This window comes from Nannospalax galili, unplaced genomic scaffold (assembly GCF_000622305.1).
Source record: "Nannospalax galili isolate Female #2095 unplaced genomic scaffold, S.galili_v1.0 scaffold284, whole genome shotgun sequence".
Taxonomy (NCBI): Eukaryota; Metazoa; Chordata; class Mammalia; order Rodentia; family Spalacidae; genus Nannospalax; species Nannospalax galili.
In genome coordinates, this window is record NW_008354281.1 from 671,720 (window position 1) to 688,625 (window position 16,906).

The 16,906-nt window shown below is 39.4% G+C and overlaps 2 protein-coding genes across 3 annotated transcripts in view; one reads left to right on the plus strand and one right to left on the minus strand.

Annotated features, from left to right (window-relative positions):
* Nucleotides 1-2,233, minus strand: part of Eny2 (ENY2 transcription and export complex 2 subunit) — a 10,191-nt gene extending 7,958 nt beyond the window's left edge. The window contains exons 1-2 of one of the 2 annotated variants that reach the window (XM_008851498.3): nucleotides 2,112-2,233; nucleotides 637-713 (exon numbers count right to left, since the gene is read on the minus strand). In XM_008851498.3, the coding sequence (XP_008849720.1) occupies nucleotides 637-704 (68 nt within the window). In that variant the 5' untranslated portion in view covers nucleotides 705-713; nucleotides 2,112-2,233. Of the gene's footprint in view, nucleotides 1-636; nucleotides 714-2,039 lie in introns of both variants that reach the window. The other variant, XM_008851496.3, reaches the window with a different exon arrangement.
* Nudcd1 (NudC domain containing 1) overlaps nucleotides 736-16,906 on the plus strand; it is an 82,210-nt gene continuing 66,039 nt past the window's right edge. Inside the window, exons 1-2 of the mRNA XM_008851495.3 lie at nucleotides 736-2,618; nucleotides 15,778-15,932. Of these exons, the coding sequence (XP_008849717.1) occupies nucleotides 2,504-2,618; nucleotides 15,778-15,932 (270 nt within the window). The 5' untranslated portion in view covers nucleotides 736-2,503. The remainder of the gene's footprint in view (nucleotides 2,619-15,777; nucleotides 15,933-16,906) is intronic.

Consider the following 16,906-nt stretch of genomic DNA (forward strand, 5'->3'; position numbering starts at 1 on the left):
GAATCTACACTTCCCTTGCAAACTTTACTACCCTGCTTCGGGGAACCCTTCTTGGTTTCTCAGCACTTATTTTGTACTTCCAAATCAGTTCATTCCTCAAATACCCGCTTGGTAAATTAGGCGCTAAGCAGAGCATTATATACGGGGTATACAAGGGCATTTTTGCTGTCAGGGAACTTGGATTATATTAAGCTCACAACCGGTGGAGTGCACACAGAACTAGAATTTGAAATTAAATAACTGAATATTAAGAGGAAGAAAAGTACTTCAGAAAACAGTAAAAGCACATGCTGCTCCAAGGTAACAACCACGTGGCAACTGAAACTAGTTTTGTGTTAAAACCTTGGTAATATGGCCTCAGTGACAGGTATCTGGGTCCACGTTTTCTCCTCTAGTCCCCTATTCTATTAAACACGCTTTGGTAGCATCATTTCTTGCTTATCTCTGTACGTTGCTCTTCCAAGTCTTGCAATGCTGGTTTAAATGACTATAGGTGTTGGAATAGAGGCTTTGGATAATCTTTAATTTTCTGTAATACTTTCCAGATAGGTTTTCTTCCTTGACACTTAAGTCTTGCAATGTAACACAACTGCTAATGATAGTAAAACATAATCATTAACAGCGCTTGTCACTTACCGTTCTCTTTCTCCAGTTTCTATTAACTTTTGGTTAATCGCAGCTCTCATCTGTGCATCTTTGTTCATCTTGCTAACCTGTACATCAACATGTATTTTGAGATACAGAATATTTAGAAAAGTATTTTTCTTTTATATCCTCTAGACAATCATCCTAACACATCCAACATTCTATTAAGGGAAAGGGTGATAATTTCAATATGCTAAATGATATCAGTATGCCTATATTTACTGTATTCCCCTTCCCTTCTATACCCTTTATTATAGAGTTTTTAGAAAATAACTGCATGTAACATTTATTAAGAACTTATATACCTTATAGAGCTAACACTATGGCTTTTTAAAAATTCATATTTAACTCCCAAACTTACTGCTACATAGTATTACCATAATTTGTATTTTACAGATGAGAAAACTGAGGCACAGAGATAGAAAATGGAGAAGGCAGAATTTGAACCTCGGTCCTTGGATCCCAGAAACCCCAAACAGCTTATTTAACTGTACAGCTATACTGACTATTGATTATTTCTGCATCTTACCTTAATTTAAATTTTTGGGAATATATAACCTGCATATTAATAAAAAACTAGACATTACTATGTAAAATGAAACAACATGCCTCTAAGTGCTTTACAGTTCATTAAGATTTACTCAGAATTACACTGCTACACTAGCCCTGTGTCTCTCCTATCACTGGGCGGTATAAGGGAAAACAAATTCCAAACTAATAGTTAACTGAGAAAATTCCTAATTTTCATTAAAAACGGACAAAGTTAAAAAAAGGGGGGGGTGTAGAAAGAGGAGTACGGTTGTTTTCAGGACATTTTGGTCACTTAGAAGTTTGAATAATATCCGGAACAAGCTCATTACTTTTCTCATTTACCACCTCGTCTGTAGCGAAAACTAAGACTGACAATGAGTTTTCAGAGTTGGACTGGGCAAGGCGCAGGGGAGCGGAGGGGTTGAAAACTAGGCAAGGTTTTGCTTTCGTGGCTGGAACTTAACATTTTCAAAATAACTGAGAAGTTTAATCAGTACCAAATCAAGACTGTCGAAACTTCATCTCGCTTTGGTCCCTAGAATCACGGACAGTGACCTTGGACAAGTCACTTAATTCTTAAAGGCCTCAGTTTTCTCACTGGTAAAACAGGGCGCTAGGGGATCCCTCCCAGTTCAGACATTCTTTAGGAAAATAAAATAAGGCGGAGACAGCTGGAGAGGCGGGAGGGGAGGAGCCAGAAAACAAAGCGAAGACTGGCTCCAGGCCAACACCAGCAGCACGCCCTGTCGGAGAGCCCTACAGGCCCGCGAGCGCGGGTTGGGGAAGCTAACGAAAGACAGCACATCGAAAGGAGCCTGGGCTGGGCCCGGGTCCCGGCCCTGAGGACCACGGGCATAGCTCACCACCATCACCGCGGGCGAGGGCCGTCCCTTCCCAGCGACGAAATGACCCTTGCGCTGGCGACCGTTACCTACCACACTCTTCGGCTGCCCGGACTTAGACCCTCAGTAGCTCGGGCACCTAAGCACACAGAAAGCTAGAACACGCATTTCCGGGGCGGGATCTGGCCACCCTGCCTATAATGTGAGAATTCAACTAGCGCGGGCCGCCTTCTAGGCGCTCAGCCCTCTGGGTAAGGAAGTCCAGAGTCAGCTAGCGCGGGGTCTATCAGTTACCAGAAAACTACATATCCTACCATGCACCAGGATCAGTTTTCTTACGGACACTACATTTCCCTGAAGGCATTTGGCACCGTAGGGCCTTCTGGGATGGGAACCACGCCGCTTCCCAGCCCCAGTTGCCGGAGCGAAGCGCGGACCTTTCAACAAGAGCTTTATTGATTCTCCCGCTGGGCTCTTGCGAGGCGATGGAGGCGGCCAATTGCTCCCTGCAGGTGAAGAGACCGCTGCTGGACCCCCGCTTCGAGGGTTACAAGCTGTCTCTCGAGCCGCTGCCCTGTTACCAGCTGGAGCTTGATGCAGGTGGGATTGGTGGCGCCCGCTGGCTCCGGGTTCGTTCTTCTTTAGGCTGCTGTCGGCGCGACCCTCCGCGTGACCCCGGCCCCGGGACACGATGGCCTTCCTCCCGGCGCGTTCTGCGGGGTGCACTCGGCAGCCGCCCCGGGAGAACGGTGCCCATGCCGGAACCCAGGGCGGCCGCTTCCCTTCCCGGGGACCGTGGGTCGCCTTCGCCGGCAGCCGGCTCCTGGGCCGACACGGAGGCTAGCGGGTCCCCTCCGCGGGTGCATCCCGGGCCTGGCCCCTGCCGGGGGATAGGTCAGGACACCCTTCCTTGTAAACGTGTTCGCTGAGAAGCCACACCTCCTTGGAAAATCCCCAGCTCCTTTTTCCTCTGACGCTGAGCCATTTGTTAGAAAAGAAACTCCCACATTCCTGTTGGCATTTAAGAGTGCCCAGGACCCTGAGACATTGACGACTCTGTGTAGGCAACAACGCTAGAAATTAATGAGGGACAGATGATTTAGTGAGCACAGCACTATTTTATCTGTTGCTGGCCAGTGGATATTCTCAGGCGTGTTTTACAACGTTAAAAACTGCAGTTTTGTTAAGTGCCCAGAGATCTGCTTTTTGAAATACATGCTTTTGCACGTTCTGATTTTTATGGGCGTTTTCTGTGGAACAAACTTTTGAGAAATAACTGATCCAGAGTTAGCGAACGTTTGAGTATCGAACCTTTACTATTTAATTCGATTATTAAAATAAGAAGTGTGGGGGCTGGAAAGGCTGCGCGGTTAAGAACACTGGTTCTTTCAGAAGACCTGGGTTCAAATCCCAGCACCCACGTCCCAGCTAACAGCTGTCCGTAACCTCAGCCCCAGGGGATCCGACAGTCTCTTCTGACCTTCCCGGGCACTGCACAACAAGGGTGCACTTACCTACATGCAGGCAATACACGCATACACGTAAAGTAAAAATAATAAATAAAAAAATTAAAAAATAACAAGCGTCTTTCCTGGACCCGTTTCGTGTTACATTATGATGATTACATGATCAGTATGATGCAATTCATAACTGCACAGTATAAATAATACCTACTTAGGAAGAAAAGTCTAAATAGTTATAATGTGGGCTATTCGAGATCGGGATGCTGCAAAATGCAGTGGTAGTAGCTGAGTGTATTTTCTCAGCTTACCTGGAGATATGGGGAAGCTTCTTGGAGGAGTTAATAAATAAGTTAAGCTGTAAAGGATGGACTGGTAGCACTTGGCCAGTATAAGAGAGGATGACAATGAAAATTAATACATTCAGAGCAGCCACCTTTTTTAAATTGGTCATTGGGGAATGAGCACCTTTATTTCATATTTGTGATCTTGAGTAAAACTCGTGATTAGTGTAGTTAACAATTATGATTACAAGGTGATGGAATTTAGATTATTTTACTGTGAATTTATTCATGGAAATTTGGGGTTTCTCCTAGCTTCTAGGATTCCAACACTCATGAGACTGCCCAGGGCATCAAGGGTATGCATATCCAAAAAGCTACCAAGTATCTGAAAGATAAATTTTTATTTCATGTATTTAAAATTCAGGGAGTAGTGTTGGCCTTAAGGTTGGGGTGTAGATTCTCTAGTCATTGAACATATCCGGTGAACCTGAGATACACCACTGAACTTACAGAGGTGGTGGGATTAACCCATACTTGAACTTACCTCTGTGTCACTGAGAAGACCCTCACTGTAAAGGAGAAAACTGATCCTAAGTCAGAGGAGGAAACTACACAGAAGAGAAAGATATCCCTGAAGAAACGAAAACTTGTGACACAGGAATGAATTCAGCATTAAAAAAAATACAAATAAAAATTTTAAAACAGTAACTTCCTTTCTTTGTCTTTCATTTACTTCATTTCCTTCCCTCTTTCTCTTCTGTGTGTTTGGTTTGCTTTTGTCTCCATTTCAGTAAATGGTACTGCCATGAGAAGTTGGCTAATTCATTGGAAACAAAACAAAGAAACAAAGCCTAATGGCTGCAAACGGCACTACTGCTCACAGATGTACACGTCAGCAAGTGGTGCATAGTCCTCCTAGGGCTCAGTCATGTGTCCTTGTTCCGTTATGGGTCTGCTGAGGCAGCCATGTTCATTTGGCTTGACTTCCTAAGGGGTTCTCTGGCTATGTGCTTTATCTCAGATTTTTTCAGGTGCTCTTCGGATGGCTGTGCTACCTGTTGTTGGTCATCCTTCAGCATCCTAGCAAAGGATTTCTGAAGGAGGTGAAACAGTCCGTAGGTGCTGTTTCAGTCTGCTTTCAGCATCTCCTCTTTCCCTGTTGGCCAAAGCAAGTCAGCTAATCAAACCTAGAGTCAGTATTCAAAGGCCCTGCTAGAGGGTCTAGATCCAGAGAGACATAAAAGTGTAGATGGTGGACGTCTAGGAAGTTGTTCCTGTTGGAGTCCTCTTGGCTGTGTTTTTTGTTACCCCCTGTCAATTTGTGAGCATGTGCATGCAGTCATCTCAGAATCTTCATTTAACATGTGTTTGATGTTTCCTCCCCCTTGTTTGACCAGCCAAGGCCCACCCTTTATTCCTTCATCTTGGTTTATGTGTTATTTCCTCAAGTATTCCTTTCTGAACTGTCTAGTTAGACTCTATACTGTAAAATCTGGACAAGTTAGAATGTGTCCCGTACTTTCCCACAGTACCCAGTATTTAATAGACTATCACGTTGTAGCACTTAATACCTTATTTCTCTGCTAAGAGTGTTAGTTTTGTATTGATGGGTCCCTGGTCCCTCCTGATCAGTGATTTGTGTCCAGGGCTAGAGCATTGCCTGGTGAGTAGTAGTAGATGATTCTCTCTCTCTCTCTCTCTCTCTCTCTCTCACACACACACACACACACATACACATGTACACATTTAATGACTTTATTGAGATAATTGAAAGTAAAGTGCACATATTTAAAGTGTACAATTTAAATAGGTTTAAACCTGTTCATTCATGAAATCAAGGTACTAAATTTAATTATTGTTCCCCAAAGTTTCCTTGTACCCGCCTGTAGCTCTCTCTCTGCTCTTCCCACATTACTACCATCCCTGAGTTATATTATACTGTCGGTCAGTTTGCGACTACCATAAATATGTGTGCATTTTCTTGCATTTTTGCACATAGAATCACACACAGTGTACATCTGCTTTGAAGTCTGTCTTGATATCAATCTCATCCCAGCTTTCTCTTGATTAATTTTATAATAATATATATTACCTATTTCCATCCTTTTACTGTTTGCATCTTTTCATTAAATACAAATTTCTTATTGGCAGAAATAGTTGTCTTGCTTTTTAACTGAAATTGATAATCCTTATGTTTTTGTTTTTAAACTACATTTAACGTGACTGATTTTGTTAGATTTGAGTCCTTGATTTCCTATTAGTATTGTGCTTATTCTGTCAGGTGGTTAGAAGGATCAAGTTTTCCCATTTCTTTTCCTTTTGGATTGAAAATTCTTAAAAGCAATTTCAGTTTGCTTTATTAACTGTAGTGTGTTGTTATAATGATCACTTTAGGTATTCAGCATGTATTCCCAACTTACTATATAAAGGACACTTTCAAATGATGGTATACTATTTAATAATGTATTGGAAGAACTTTCATCTTCATGTCCTTTCTTATCTCTCTGTCCCTTTATGTGGTTGTCTCATATATTGCTTTTTTAATTTTACTGTACAAATTTTATTTAGATAATTATCTCTTAAAAAGATGGCTCAGTGGTTACATGCACTGACTGATCTTGCAGAGGATCCAGGTTCAGTTCCCAGTACCCACATGGTGGCTAACAACCATCCTAACTCCAGTTGCAGGGGATCCAACATACTCTTCTGATCTCCGTGGGCATTGCACAACATGGGTACACTTGCACACATGCAGGCATAACACTCATGCACATTACAAAAAAAAAGGGGGGGGGGCTGGAGAGATGGCTCAGCAGTTAAGAGCACTGGCTGTTCTTGCAGAAGACCTGGGTTTGAATCCCATCACCCACATGTCTGTAACTTTAGTTCCAGGGGATCCGACACCCTCTTCTTTCCTCTTTGGGCACTGCAAGACATGGGTGCACTTACATACATACAAGTATAACACACTCATACACATAAAATAAAAAATAAATTAATTAAAAAGCATTTGTGTAGTGTCTGTCCATGTAGTTGACCATTTCTGGTGCCTTTCATTCCCTTTTGTAGGTTCATGTTTTCATCTGGTGTAGTTTTTCTTCTGCCCAAATGACTTTTAGTATGTCTCAGAGTCTTGTGGTGATGCGTTCTTTCATTATTCATCATCCGAAAACATCTTTATTATGCTTTGATTTTCAAAAGCTTTCTTTTGCCATATATATAGAACTTTTTGTTCATTGCTCTAGAGATGTTGGTCCATCTTTTACCTTATTGTTCCTTATATTTTTCTTCCATTCTTTTTTGTGTTTTATTGTGAATAGCCTCCACTTTCATGCTGTTAATAATCTTGCTTCTTTTGCAGTGTTAATCTGTCATTAATCTCATCCCATGATCTTGGCATCGCCAATATCCTGGGGTCTCCATTGCACGTTAGTCTTCATCTTCAGTTTCACACACTGCCATTTACATTCTCAGAGACTCTGACCCAGACACAAATTGCCTGGCCTCAGTGGTTTTTATAAGACTCTCTGACCCCTTCAGTCTTCAGCCTTTCATCTTTCATGTCTAACGAAGCCAGTATCATGTGGATGATGCTGCCAAGTTCTGCTACTGACTTGGGCTGGAGCCTGGCCCTTTGGCCCACAGCTGTAGTGGACTCTGTGCTTTGGTGGTTCAGTTTGCAAAGTCACTTTCCTAGACAGTTGTTTTTGAGGCATAAACCCTTTCTGCAGTATTCTTAAATTAGGCTTTCTCCTTTAATAAACTTTCATAAGCTGGAGCCTTTGGTGGGTCATTTGCCTTCAGGGCTCCTTCCCTGTTGCACAGTGAAGAGCATGGGTTTCTCTCTAGCAGTTCCAGGTGCTTTGTTATCCACACTCTCCTTCACAATTTTAAACTTGTTCCCACAACTTAGTTCTAAACATTACTTTTTTCTTACCTTCTTGTTCTCACTGTAGTTCTGATTAAGAGCCCTGAGCCATACATGGCCTGAATGCCATGCTGCCTTGAAATTTCCTCCTTCAAATAAATTAGTCCATTATTCGTGCCTTCAACCTCACTCAAGTTTTCTAGACATGGACAGAATGCAGCCAGATTCTTTACCAGAATACAACATGACTAGTTGCCCCACTCCTGACAGAGTCTGTGTTCCCCTCTAAAATTTCAGGAGCCAGCCCTCTACTGCCTGCATTTCTCCCAGCCTTCTCTTCTTCCAGATTCCCAGTAGAAAGGCCATTAAACTTTGCTTATATCATTCTAAGACTTTTCTAACCCAAAGTTCCAGACCCTTCCATATTCCTCAAACAAATTCCAAAGGCCAACGAACCAGATTAGGTTTGTTAAGGCAATGGGCCCACTTCTTGGTACCAATTTTCGGTATTTTTCTGTTACTGCCTCAAAATAAACTTAAGGGAGGGAAGGTTTATTCTGGATCACACTTAAGAGTACAGCCCAAAGAAGTTAGAGGGAGGAACTTGAGGTAGTTGATCCAAACACAGAAAGCAGAGGCAGATGAATGCTTATGCTTAGCTTGCTTTCTCCTTTTTATTCAGCCCAGGACCCCAGCCCATGGAATGGTGCTGCCCACAGTTTAAAGTGTGTCTTCCTACCTCAACTAACCTAATCTAGCTAATCTCTCAGGCTTTCTCAGGCTTGTTGCCTAGGTGATTGTAAATCTTGTCAAGTTGACAACCAGGATTAACCAGGTTATTTTTAGATCTGTCCATTTTCCTGTAAGTTTAATAATTTCATATTTCTTTAGAGTTGAATGAAATTTCATGTGTATATGTCTCATTTTCACAATCGATCTGTTGATGGACATCTAGGCTGCTTCTGTTTTCTTGCTGTTGTGAATAATCCAACAGTAAGCATGGCTGTGCAGGTATCTCTGTGGTAAGATAAAGAATCCTTTGTATATATTGCCAGGAGTGGTATAGCTGGGCCATGTGATAGTTCTATTTTTAAGTTTTTAAGAAACCTTGATACTGATGTCTGTGATGGTATACTAGTTGAAACTCACTAGCAGTGAATAGTTTCTGTTTCCCTTCATCAGCTTTTGTTGTCCTCTTTTCTTCATGATAGCCATTGTGACTGGATGAGCTTGAATATCAAAATAGTTTTCATTTTTTAATGTGCATTTTTTGGATCAGTAAGGATGTGGAACACTTTAAAATGCTTTTGTGTGTGTGTGTGTGTGTGTGTGTGTGTGTGTGTGTGTGTTTGCTTTTTGAGAACTATATGTTTTTTTCATTAGCCTATGTATTGATTATCAGTTTAGGGTTTTTTTCAGTGTTTAATTTTTATGGCTCTTTATATATTTATGTATTAACCCTTTGTCTGAGGTATAGCTGGTAAAGATTTTCTCCCATTTTGTAGGCTGTCTGTTCACTCTGTTGATAGTTTCCTTTGCTGTGGAGAATTTTTTTAATTATAAACCCATGTATTAATTCTTATAGCTATTCCATGTGCTAATGAAGTTCTATTCAGATTGTTCTTGCCTATACTTATGTCTTGAAATACATTCCTGTTTTCTTCTAGCTGTTTGAGTATTTCAGGTTTTACAGTCTTTGATCCTATTTGAAATATATATATATATATATTTTAGAATTTCATACCTGAACATTGTGTTTGTATAATTTCCATCCCTCTCCCACACCCTGTCAATTTTGTGGCCTCTTCTTTGATTATTATTGTTATGTACACATGCATACGTTTATAAATATACATGTGTGTACAATGCAGTTGATATTAGATAACCTCTCAGGGAGCTAGTCCCTCGAGAAAATTGATTCTCCCTCCCTCAGCATCCATTGATTGCCTGTAGCTGTTCATCTAGAGGTAGGACCCTGTGAAACTTCCCCCATCAACCTTGGTATGTCAACTGGTTTTGTCATTGTGCATATCTTGTTAAACTACTGGACTCTAGGGATTACATTGGTATAGCTTCCCTGTCATGCATAGAATGCACTAACTAGCAGCAGGTGTCTTTCTGCCCCCTCTTCTGCAATGCCTTAGGTGTTGCATTTTAGATGTATCACTTAGGGCTGGACATGTCACAGTCACTTATTCTCTCTGTTTGACTAGTTGTGGAACTTTGCCATAGTCTCCATCTGTTGCAAAAAAGAAGCTTCTTTGATGAGTAGTGAGAGATATAGATGAAGATACATACTTAGAATATAGTAAGAAATTACATTATTCTAGGGAAGTGAGAGAAGTAGTTTGCCTTCTAGGGTATGTGACCTCTCCAGCCATGTAAATTGGTCATGTTTACAGTACCACAAAATGATGTTTTTGCTGGATGAAAGATGTGGATTTGATTTCATTCTGTAAGTAGATAGCCAGTTTTGCGAGCACCATTTGTTGAATAGGCTCTTTTCCAGTGTATGGTTTTAATGCCTTTGTTAAAAATTAGGTGGCCATAGCTGGGAGGACTGATTTCCAGGTCCTCTACTCTGTTCCGTTGATCTCCATGTAGGTTTTTGTGCTGGTATCACGTTGTCTTCATCATTATATGTCTGTAGAATAATTTAAGATCAGGTATTTGATTCCTCTAGTAATAGTATTTCTATTTAGGATTACTTTGGCTATTTGTGGTGGTACGCATTTCCATATGACATTTTGGATGATTTTTTCTAGTTCTGTGAAGAATGCTATGGGAAATTTGAAGGGGGTTGCACTGAATCTATAGAATACTTTTGGTAATGTAGCCATTCTTACAGTATTAACTCTGCTAGTCCATGAGACTGGAAAACCTTTTCATCATCTAGTATCTTCCTTAATTTTTTTCAGTGTCTTCTACGTTTTCATTGTAGAAGTCTGTCATTTTCTTGGTTAGGTTTATCCTAGGTTATTTTCTTTTATTTTAATTAAAAAATTTTTTTGTTTGTTTTTCTTTTTGAGACAGGATATCCCTGTAGCTCTCTTGGCATTCTATATATAGACCAACTAGGTTGGCTTTGATCTTACAGAGATCTATTTGCCTTGGTCTTCTGAGTACTGGGATTAAAGGTGTGAGCCACCACACCCAGTAGTTATTTATTATTTATTTATTTATTGAAACAGGGTCTCCCTGTAGCCCTTGCTCTCCTGGAACTCACTAGGTAGGCCAGACTGGCCTCGAACCTACAGAGATCTGCCTGCCTTACAAGTGCTGGGCTTAAAGGCATAAGCCATCACACCTGGCTCGGTTCTTTATTTTTTTGAAGAAGTTGTGATTGGGATATTTTTTCCTAATTTGTTTCTCAGCAAGTTTGTTATTAGTATATATGAAAGCTACTGATTTTTTTTTTTTTGAATGTTGATTTTTGTATCTTGCAACCTTACTGAAAGTGTTTATTTGATCTAAGAGCTTTCTGGTAGTCTATAGGATCTTCTAAGTATAGAATCATTTTGTCTGCGAATAGGCGTAAATTGACTTTTTCCTTTCTTATTTAAATCCTTTTTATATCCTTCTCTTGTCTTATTGCTCCAGCTAAGATTCAAACACCATATTAAAAGTGGGGAGAGAGGGTACTCTTCTCTCAGTTTTAGAGGAAATGCTCTCAGTTTTTCCCCATTTAGTATATAAAGTTGTTATATTATTATTTTGAAATGTGTTCCATCTATTCCTAATTTCTATAAGACATTTATCTTGAAGATATTAACATTCTCAAATGTCTTTTCTGAATCTATCTAGATGATCATAGATGATTTCTGTCCTTAAGTTTATTTATTTATTTGGGAAGTGCAGGGCGAGGGTGTTAGTTACTTATGCATTACTGTTACAATGTCAAGGAACAGCTATTTTGCCTGTAGTTTTAAAGGCTTTGGTCCATCATGGTAGAGAGGGCATAATGGAGCAGCTTACTTTGTGGTGTTCACTAAGCAGAGTGGAACAGTAATTAGAAGAGGCCCTGGCAAAATATAGCTTCATGGACATGCCCAGTGACATACTTTTCTCAACCAGGCTTCACCTTGGACACTTCTACCATCTCCCAGTAATGTAGTTAAAGTTTGAATCCTTCAGTGGATTAAACCATTCATTACATCAGAGCACTGTTAGTCTGCTTGTCTCTGGAAGTGCAGTGATAGACACACTTAGAAGTGGCTTTACTCATCTTCAAGGGAGTTCTCGGTGGAATCACATGGACAGTCAAAATTAACCATTGCATTAGGGGACTCTGAACAAAGAGGAGAAACATTTTCTGTGTTGTGAGTAGGGACATTTTCAGCATATTTAAATGAAGGAGGAGACCAGTGGAGAGGAGGTGGTATCACCTAGAAGGAAATGGAATTATGAATAATTACATGGAAATTAGTTTGGGAAGGGAAAAGACAAACAGGAAAATCTATACTTATGTATCATATAACAAATATTTTCATATTTTTATTTAGGCTTGTCAAGAATTTTGTGGTGGGGCTGGAGAGATGACTCAGTTGTTAAGAGCAGTAGCTGCTCTCGTAGAAGACCTAAGTTCGGAATCCCTGCTAACAACCATACTAACTCCAGTTCTAGGGAATCCAATGCCCTCTTCTGGCTTCTGCAGACACTGCATGACTCAAGTGCACTTATATACATGTAGGCAATACACTCATACACATAAAGTAAAAAAGGAAAGAATTTTGTAGGATAGATAATTATGAACTTTTATTGCAAATGAGGTAATGGAATAAGAAATAGATCGCTAACTTAATCAGGCTACTCTATAATGGCAAAGCTGACCCAAAAGCTCGTGCTTTTTCTGTTTTTGTGGTCTCGCAGGTCATTTTCCCTTGCTCTCAGGACAGAGAGGAAAAGCGTGAAGACTTAGGCTGTAGGTGAAGGAAAGGGAGAGAAGAGCATGTGATCATTTTATGTATGTAGAGCTTGCTTTACACTGATGAAAACAAGTGTATTCTTACTTACACGTACTCTTGTGAAGGACAGTAGTGAGTAGATCAGCTGTATGTGTTGTGGTCATAGAAGCAGTATAGAAAATATCTTCGCGGGAGCAATGCTCCTGACTGGCTCTGCCCTGTTCCACGAATCTAGTTTCAGATCCCATTATACAAACTTGTACTCTTCTATTGTTTTTATATCTTCATACACACATGGCAAGCTGCATGTAAGAGAAGACAGCTCTTTGTGTTGATGAAGTGAACTTTGTAAAGAATGCTCTTTGCCCCACTCTTTGCTTTTTATTTCGCTGGTCAGTTGTTAAATGTGGGCACAAATAATGGCTCAAATAATGGTGTATTTCAAGAAGACCAGAACCCACAGTGAGTCCTGCTGCCGCTGGCTTCCTCTTTACAGAAGTGAGTCTGCTTTTCTCACTAGTGTGTGCCAGAGCCAAGTGCAAACAGTGCTTGGTATGTGGTAAAACAGTCAACACTAAACCCATGAACGAAAAGTTAGAGGTTCTTAAAGTTCATGAGACTTTGATAGTTTTCCATAGGAACTGGAGTTTGGGGGAGTGTTATGAAGATTATTTGACAAAGATTAGGGGAATTCCTTTCCTGTTGGGTCCTTAGTTCTTTTACTAAAAGATTGAGTCTTTTTTTTTTTTTAAAGTAATGCTCATTTCTAATTCATGGTAACTTAAATAATAAAATATTACCTATTGACTTCTTCTGTAAAAATAGTCTTCAACTATTTCAAAGATCCAAGTAGAGATTAGACTACCCTGGTCCCCCTCCACCGTTTCTTGGGAACACAGGCTCTATGAAGAGTTCCTGGTGCTTAAGTTCTGAACACTGCTTTTCTCTTGAGGTGCTGTGTTTCACCTTTATACCCAACGTGTTGGCATGATAAATACAGCTGCAAATTTTTGTTACTCATTTTGAGCTAGAAGGAACTGACTGACAGTTTTATAAAGTAGTGATCATCTTACATGCCCAAGTCTGGCTTCTGTATTCTAATTACTTAAATTATTTTGTGGAATTCCAACCAATAAGCCCTGCTTTTTCATGATTTCCTAACAGTGGTTTTCCTTATATACCATTTTGGGTGGATTGTTATAGTGAGTCAAAAGATTAAGAAACTTCTAGATTGTTTTAGGATTACTCAGGGCTTTTTGTACACATATTGTGAAAACGTATTTATTTTATTATTGTCTGATAGTATTGCTTTGGGCTAATATTTTATATATCCTGCATTATCGAGTTTCATCCACACAGTGGTGCTAGAAAACCAACAGAACAGTTGATCACAATTTCCTTCCTATTCAGTAGAATATTTCTAATCATTATTTATAAAATAAACTTTCTTAGGCTGAAGGAGTTTCTTCAACCTCTATCAACTTTCTTATAAAATTAGGATTTTTGCCTCTGAAATGTTTCCACCTTAGGTCATCCTGTACTTGGATGATTGCTGCAGCATCCTAATGGCCTTTTGTTTCTTTGAACACAAGTTTATTTTTCCTACAATAAGTAGAGTAGTATTATGTAAAGGCGTACTCCTTAAATTAATTCTTCTATATCTTGGCTCAGTCTTGGAAAGTTTATTAATCTGAAGTAGGTTAGTTCTTTCATATTCCTGTGGCATCGCCAAGTTTTTGATAGAATTTCATAATTCATTATATAAAGTTTATGGATTATTTGACTAAAGCCCATTTTCTTAAAGCTCATAGAAGGTGGACTGTACTTTTGGGGAATCACTTGCTGAGTAAATGAGTGAATAAATATGTTAGCCAAGACTCAAAGCAGATATTGAAAATAAGAAAAGTGAGTACTCTGGGTGTCATGGTGGCTATTTTTTATTGTCAACTTGACACAACCACGAATGAAAAGCGTGAGTCTCCATTGAGAAACTTCCCAGGATATAGGAGGGCCCAGCCCACTGGTGGTGCTGCCCCTGGGCAAGTGGTCCTGGGTTGTATAAGAAAGTAGGCTGAGCACAGGACAGATGTCAGAGGAAACAAGTTAGTGAGCAGCATTCCTCTGAGATTTCTGCTTCCAGATCTTGCCTTGAGTTCCTGCCCTAACTGCCCTCATTGATGAATTGTGACCTGAAAGTGTAAGATGAAATTCACCATTTCTTCCCCCAAGTTAGTTTTGGTCAGAATGTTTCATCATAGCAACAGAAAGCAAACTACAGCAATGGGTAAAGAAGAAAACAATTGTAATCAGAACACAGTTAAAGTTAGTTTTATATTAAGGTAACATGTAGGTCCAGAGCAATTTACTTACTAGTTTCTGTTGGAATGGAAATGAATTCTACCTCATGAGCAGCCCTGAACAGCCCTGAGCAGTGAGATTTCTTAACTGCCTAGAAGGGCAGGCATGCAAGGGAGAGACCACATTTGGCTGATTCAAAATTAAGGAAACAGCTAATGTTTCATACATAGAAAACCTGTGTGTCCTAGCTATGATATTGTTTTATTAGATGGAATATGATGTTGAAGTGACTATTTGTGTTTGCATTCATTTTTCTAACTGTATGATAGTATAATAAAGATATTCTCTTTATTTCTTTATGAATGATAAAGATTAATAATACAATAGGGCCAACATTTTAAAAAGCATAAAAACATAAACTGGGGGACTGAAGAGCATTCTGCTCTTACAAAATTCAATTCCTAGCATCCACATGGTGGTTTAACAACTGTTGGGAACTCTAATTCTGGCCTCTGCAGGCACAATGTACTTACATAGATGCAGGCAAAACACTCATACACATAAAATAAATCAAGCAAATAAAAAAATAAATAAATGCATAAACTGGACTTATTTGCCCATAAGATAGGAAGTCCTTTGTTTTTTGAATTTCTGCTCTTATAATTCAGAATTACAAGCGATTCCTGAAAGAAGAGAATTGTTATAAAAACCCTATCTGTTGTAGGCTCTATAGTCTTAAGCTTTGTAAGGGTGTGGTCATCTCATTTACTCTCTATCCTTAGCACATGTGTACAAATAACTTATTTTTGAGTGAATCATACCGTGAATTGTCCTGAAGGCCTTTGTTATTACCATTTCAGGATTCTTTGCCCTGTGGACACTCTGCACAAGTGTATGATCTAAGGAGCATTTGATGATTGTGTTTACTTATTTTTTATCTTTTAGCTGTAGCAGAAGTAAAACTTCGAGATGATCAATATACATTGGAGCACATGCATGCATTTGGGATGTATAATTATCTACACTGTGATGCCTGGTATCAAGACAGTGTCTACTACATTGATAGCCTTGGAAGAATTATGAATTTAACAGTAATGCTGGTAAGAAAAACATATAGAGTATAAAAATAGAACTCATCTTGTTCTGATTGTTCTTTAATTTTCCCTCTAAATCTGATATCCAGACAGTTGAAATACAAATACCTTCAGAATGTAGAATATTATCAGCAAGCGATGAAAGGCTCCATTTCTACTTAAACTTTAACTTTTGTTCTTAGTATTTTTTTATGGTTACTTTTACTCTGCTATTCTCACTTTGTATAACGCTCTAATGTATATATTAATACCGATGCAGCTGTTCCAGTCTCATTTTCCTGTGTGTGGTGATGTTATCCTCAAATATAAAATTGTTTGTCTTCATTTCCTTTTAGTTAATATTTACATTGTGTGATTTAGTGTCTGGGTTTGATTGTTTGAACCTATCCTTTTAGCATTATGAAACAGCCCTCTGTTTCTGTAGGTACTGTAAATAAATTTTGCCTTGAAATCTTCTTTGATACTACCATTGTCATTATTGGCTTTTAAAAATTAGTGTTCTGGGACTGGAGAGATAGCTCAGCATTTAAAAGCACTGGATGCTCTTGCAGAGGACCTAGGTTCGATTCCCAGCACCCACGTAGTGACTAACAACCATCCCTAACTCCCAATTCCAGGGGATCTGATGCCTTCTTCAGACCTCCATGAGCATTTCACAACACGGATGCAGTTACGCACATGCAGGCAATAACACTCATACATATAAAATTAAAATAATAAATAAAAAAGTGCAGCCGATTATGACTAGTAATAATCAGATACATATTAGAGATGCATGCGCCAACATCTCAGTGTTAGTAGCAAAAACAATGAGTCTTTCTGCAAGGAACAATATATTCTAAAATGAAATGGAGATCTTTTTTAAAGGTTAAAAAACTCATTCAATTTTATGTCTTACAGGGCTTATACTGAGTTCAATATTGTATAACTCTGTTAACTCAACTGTGAACCTAGAAACTTGCACCCACTTGTGAAAGAGA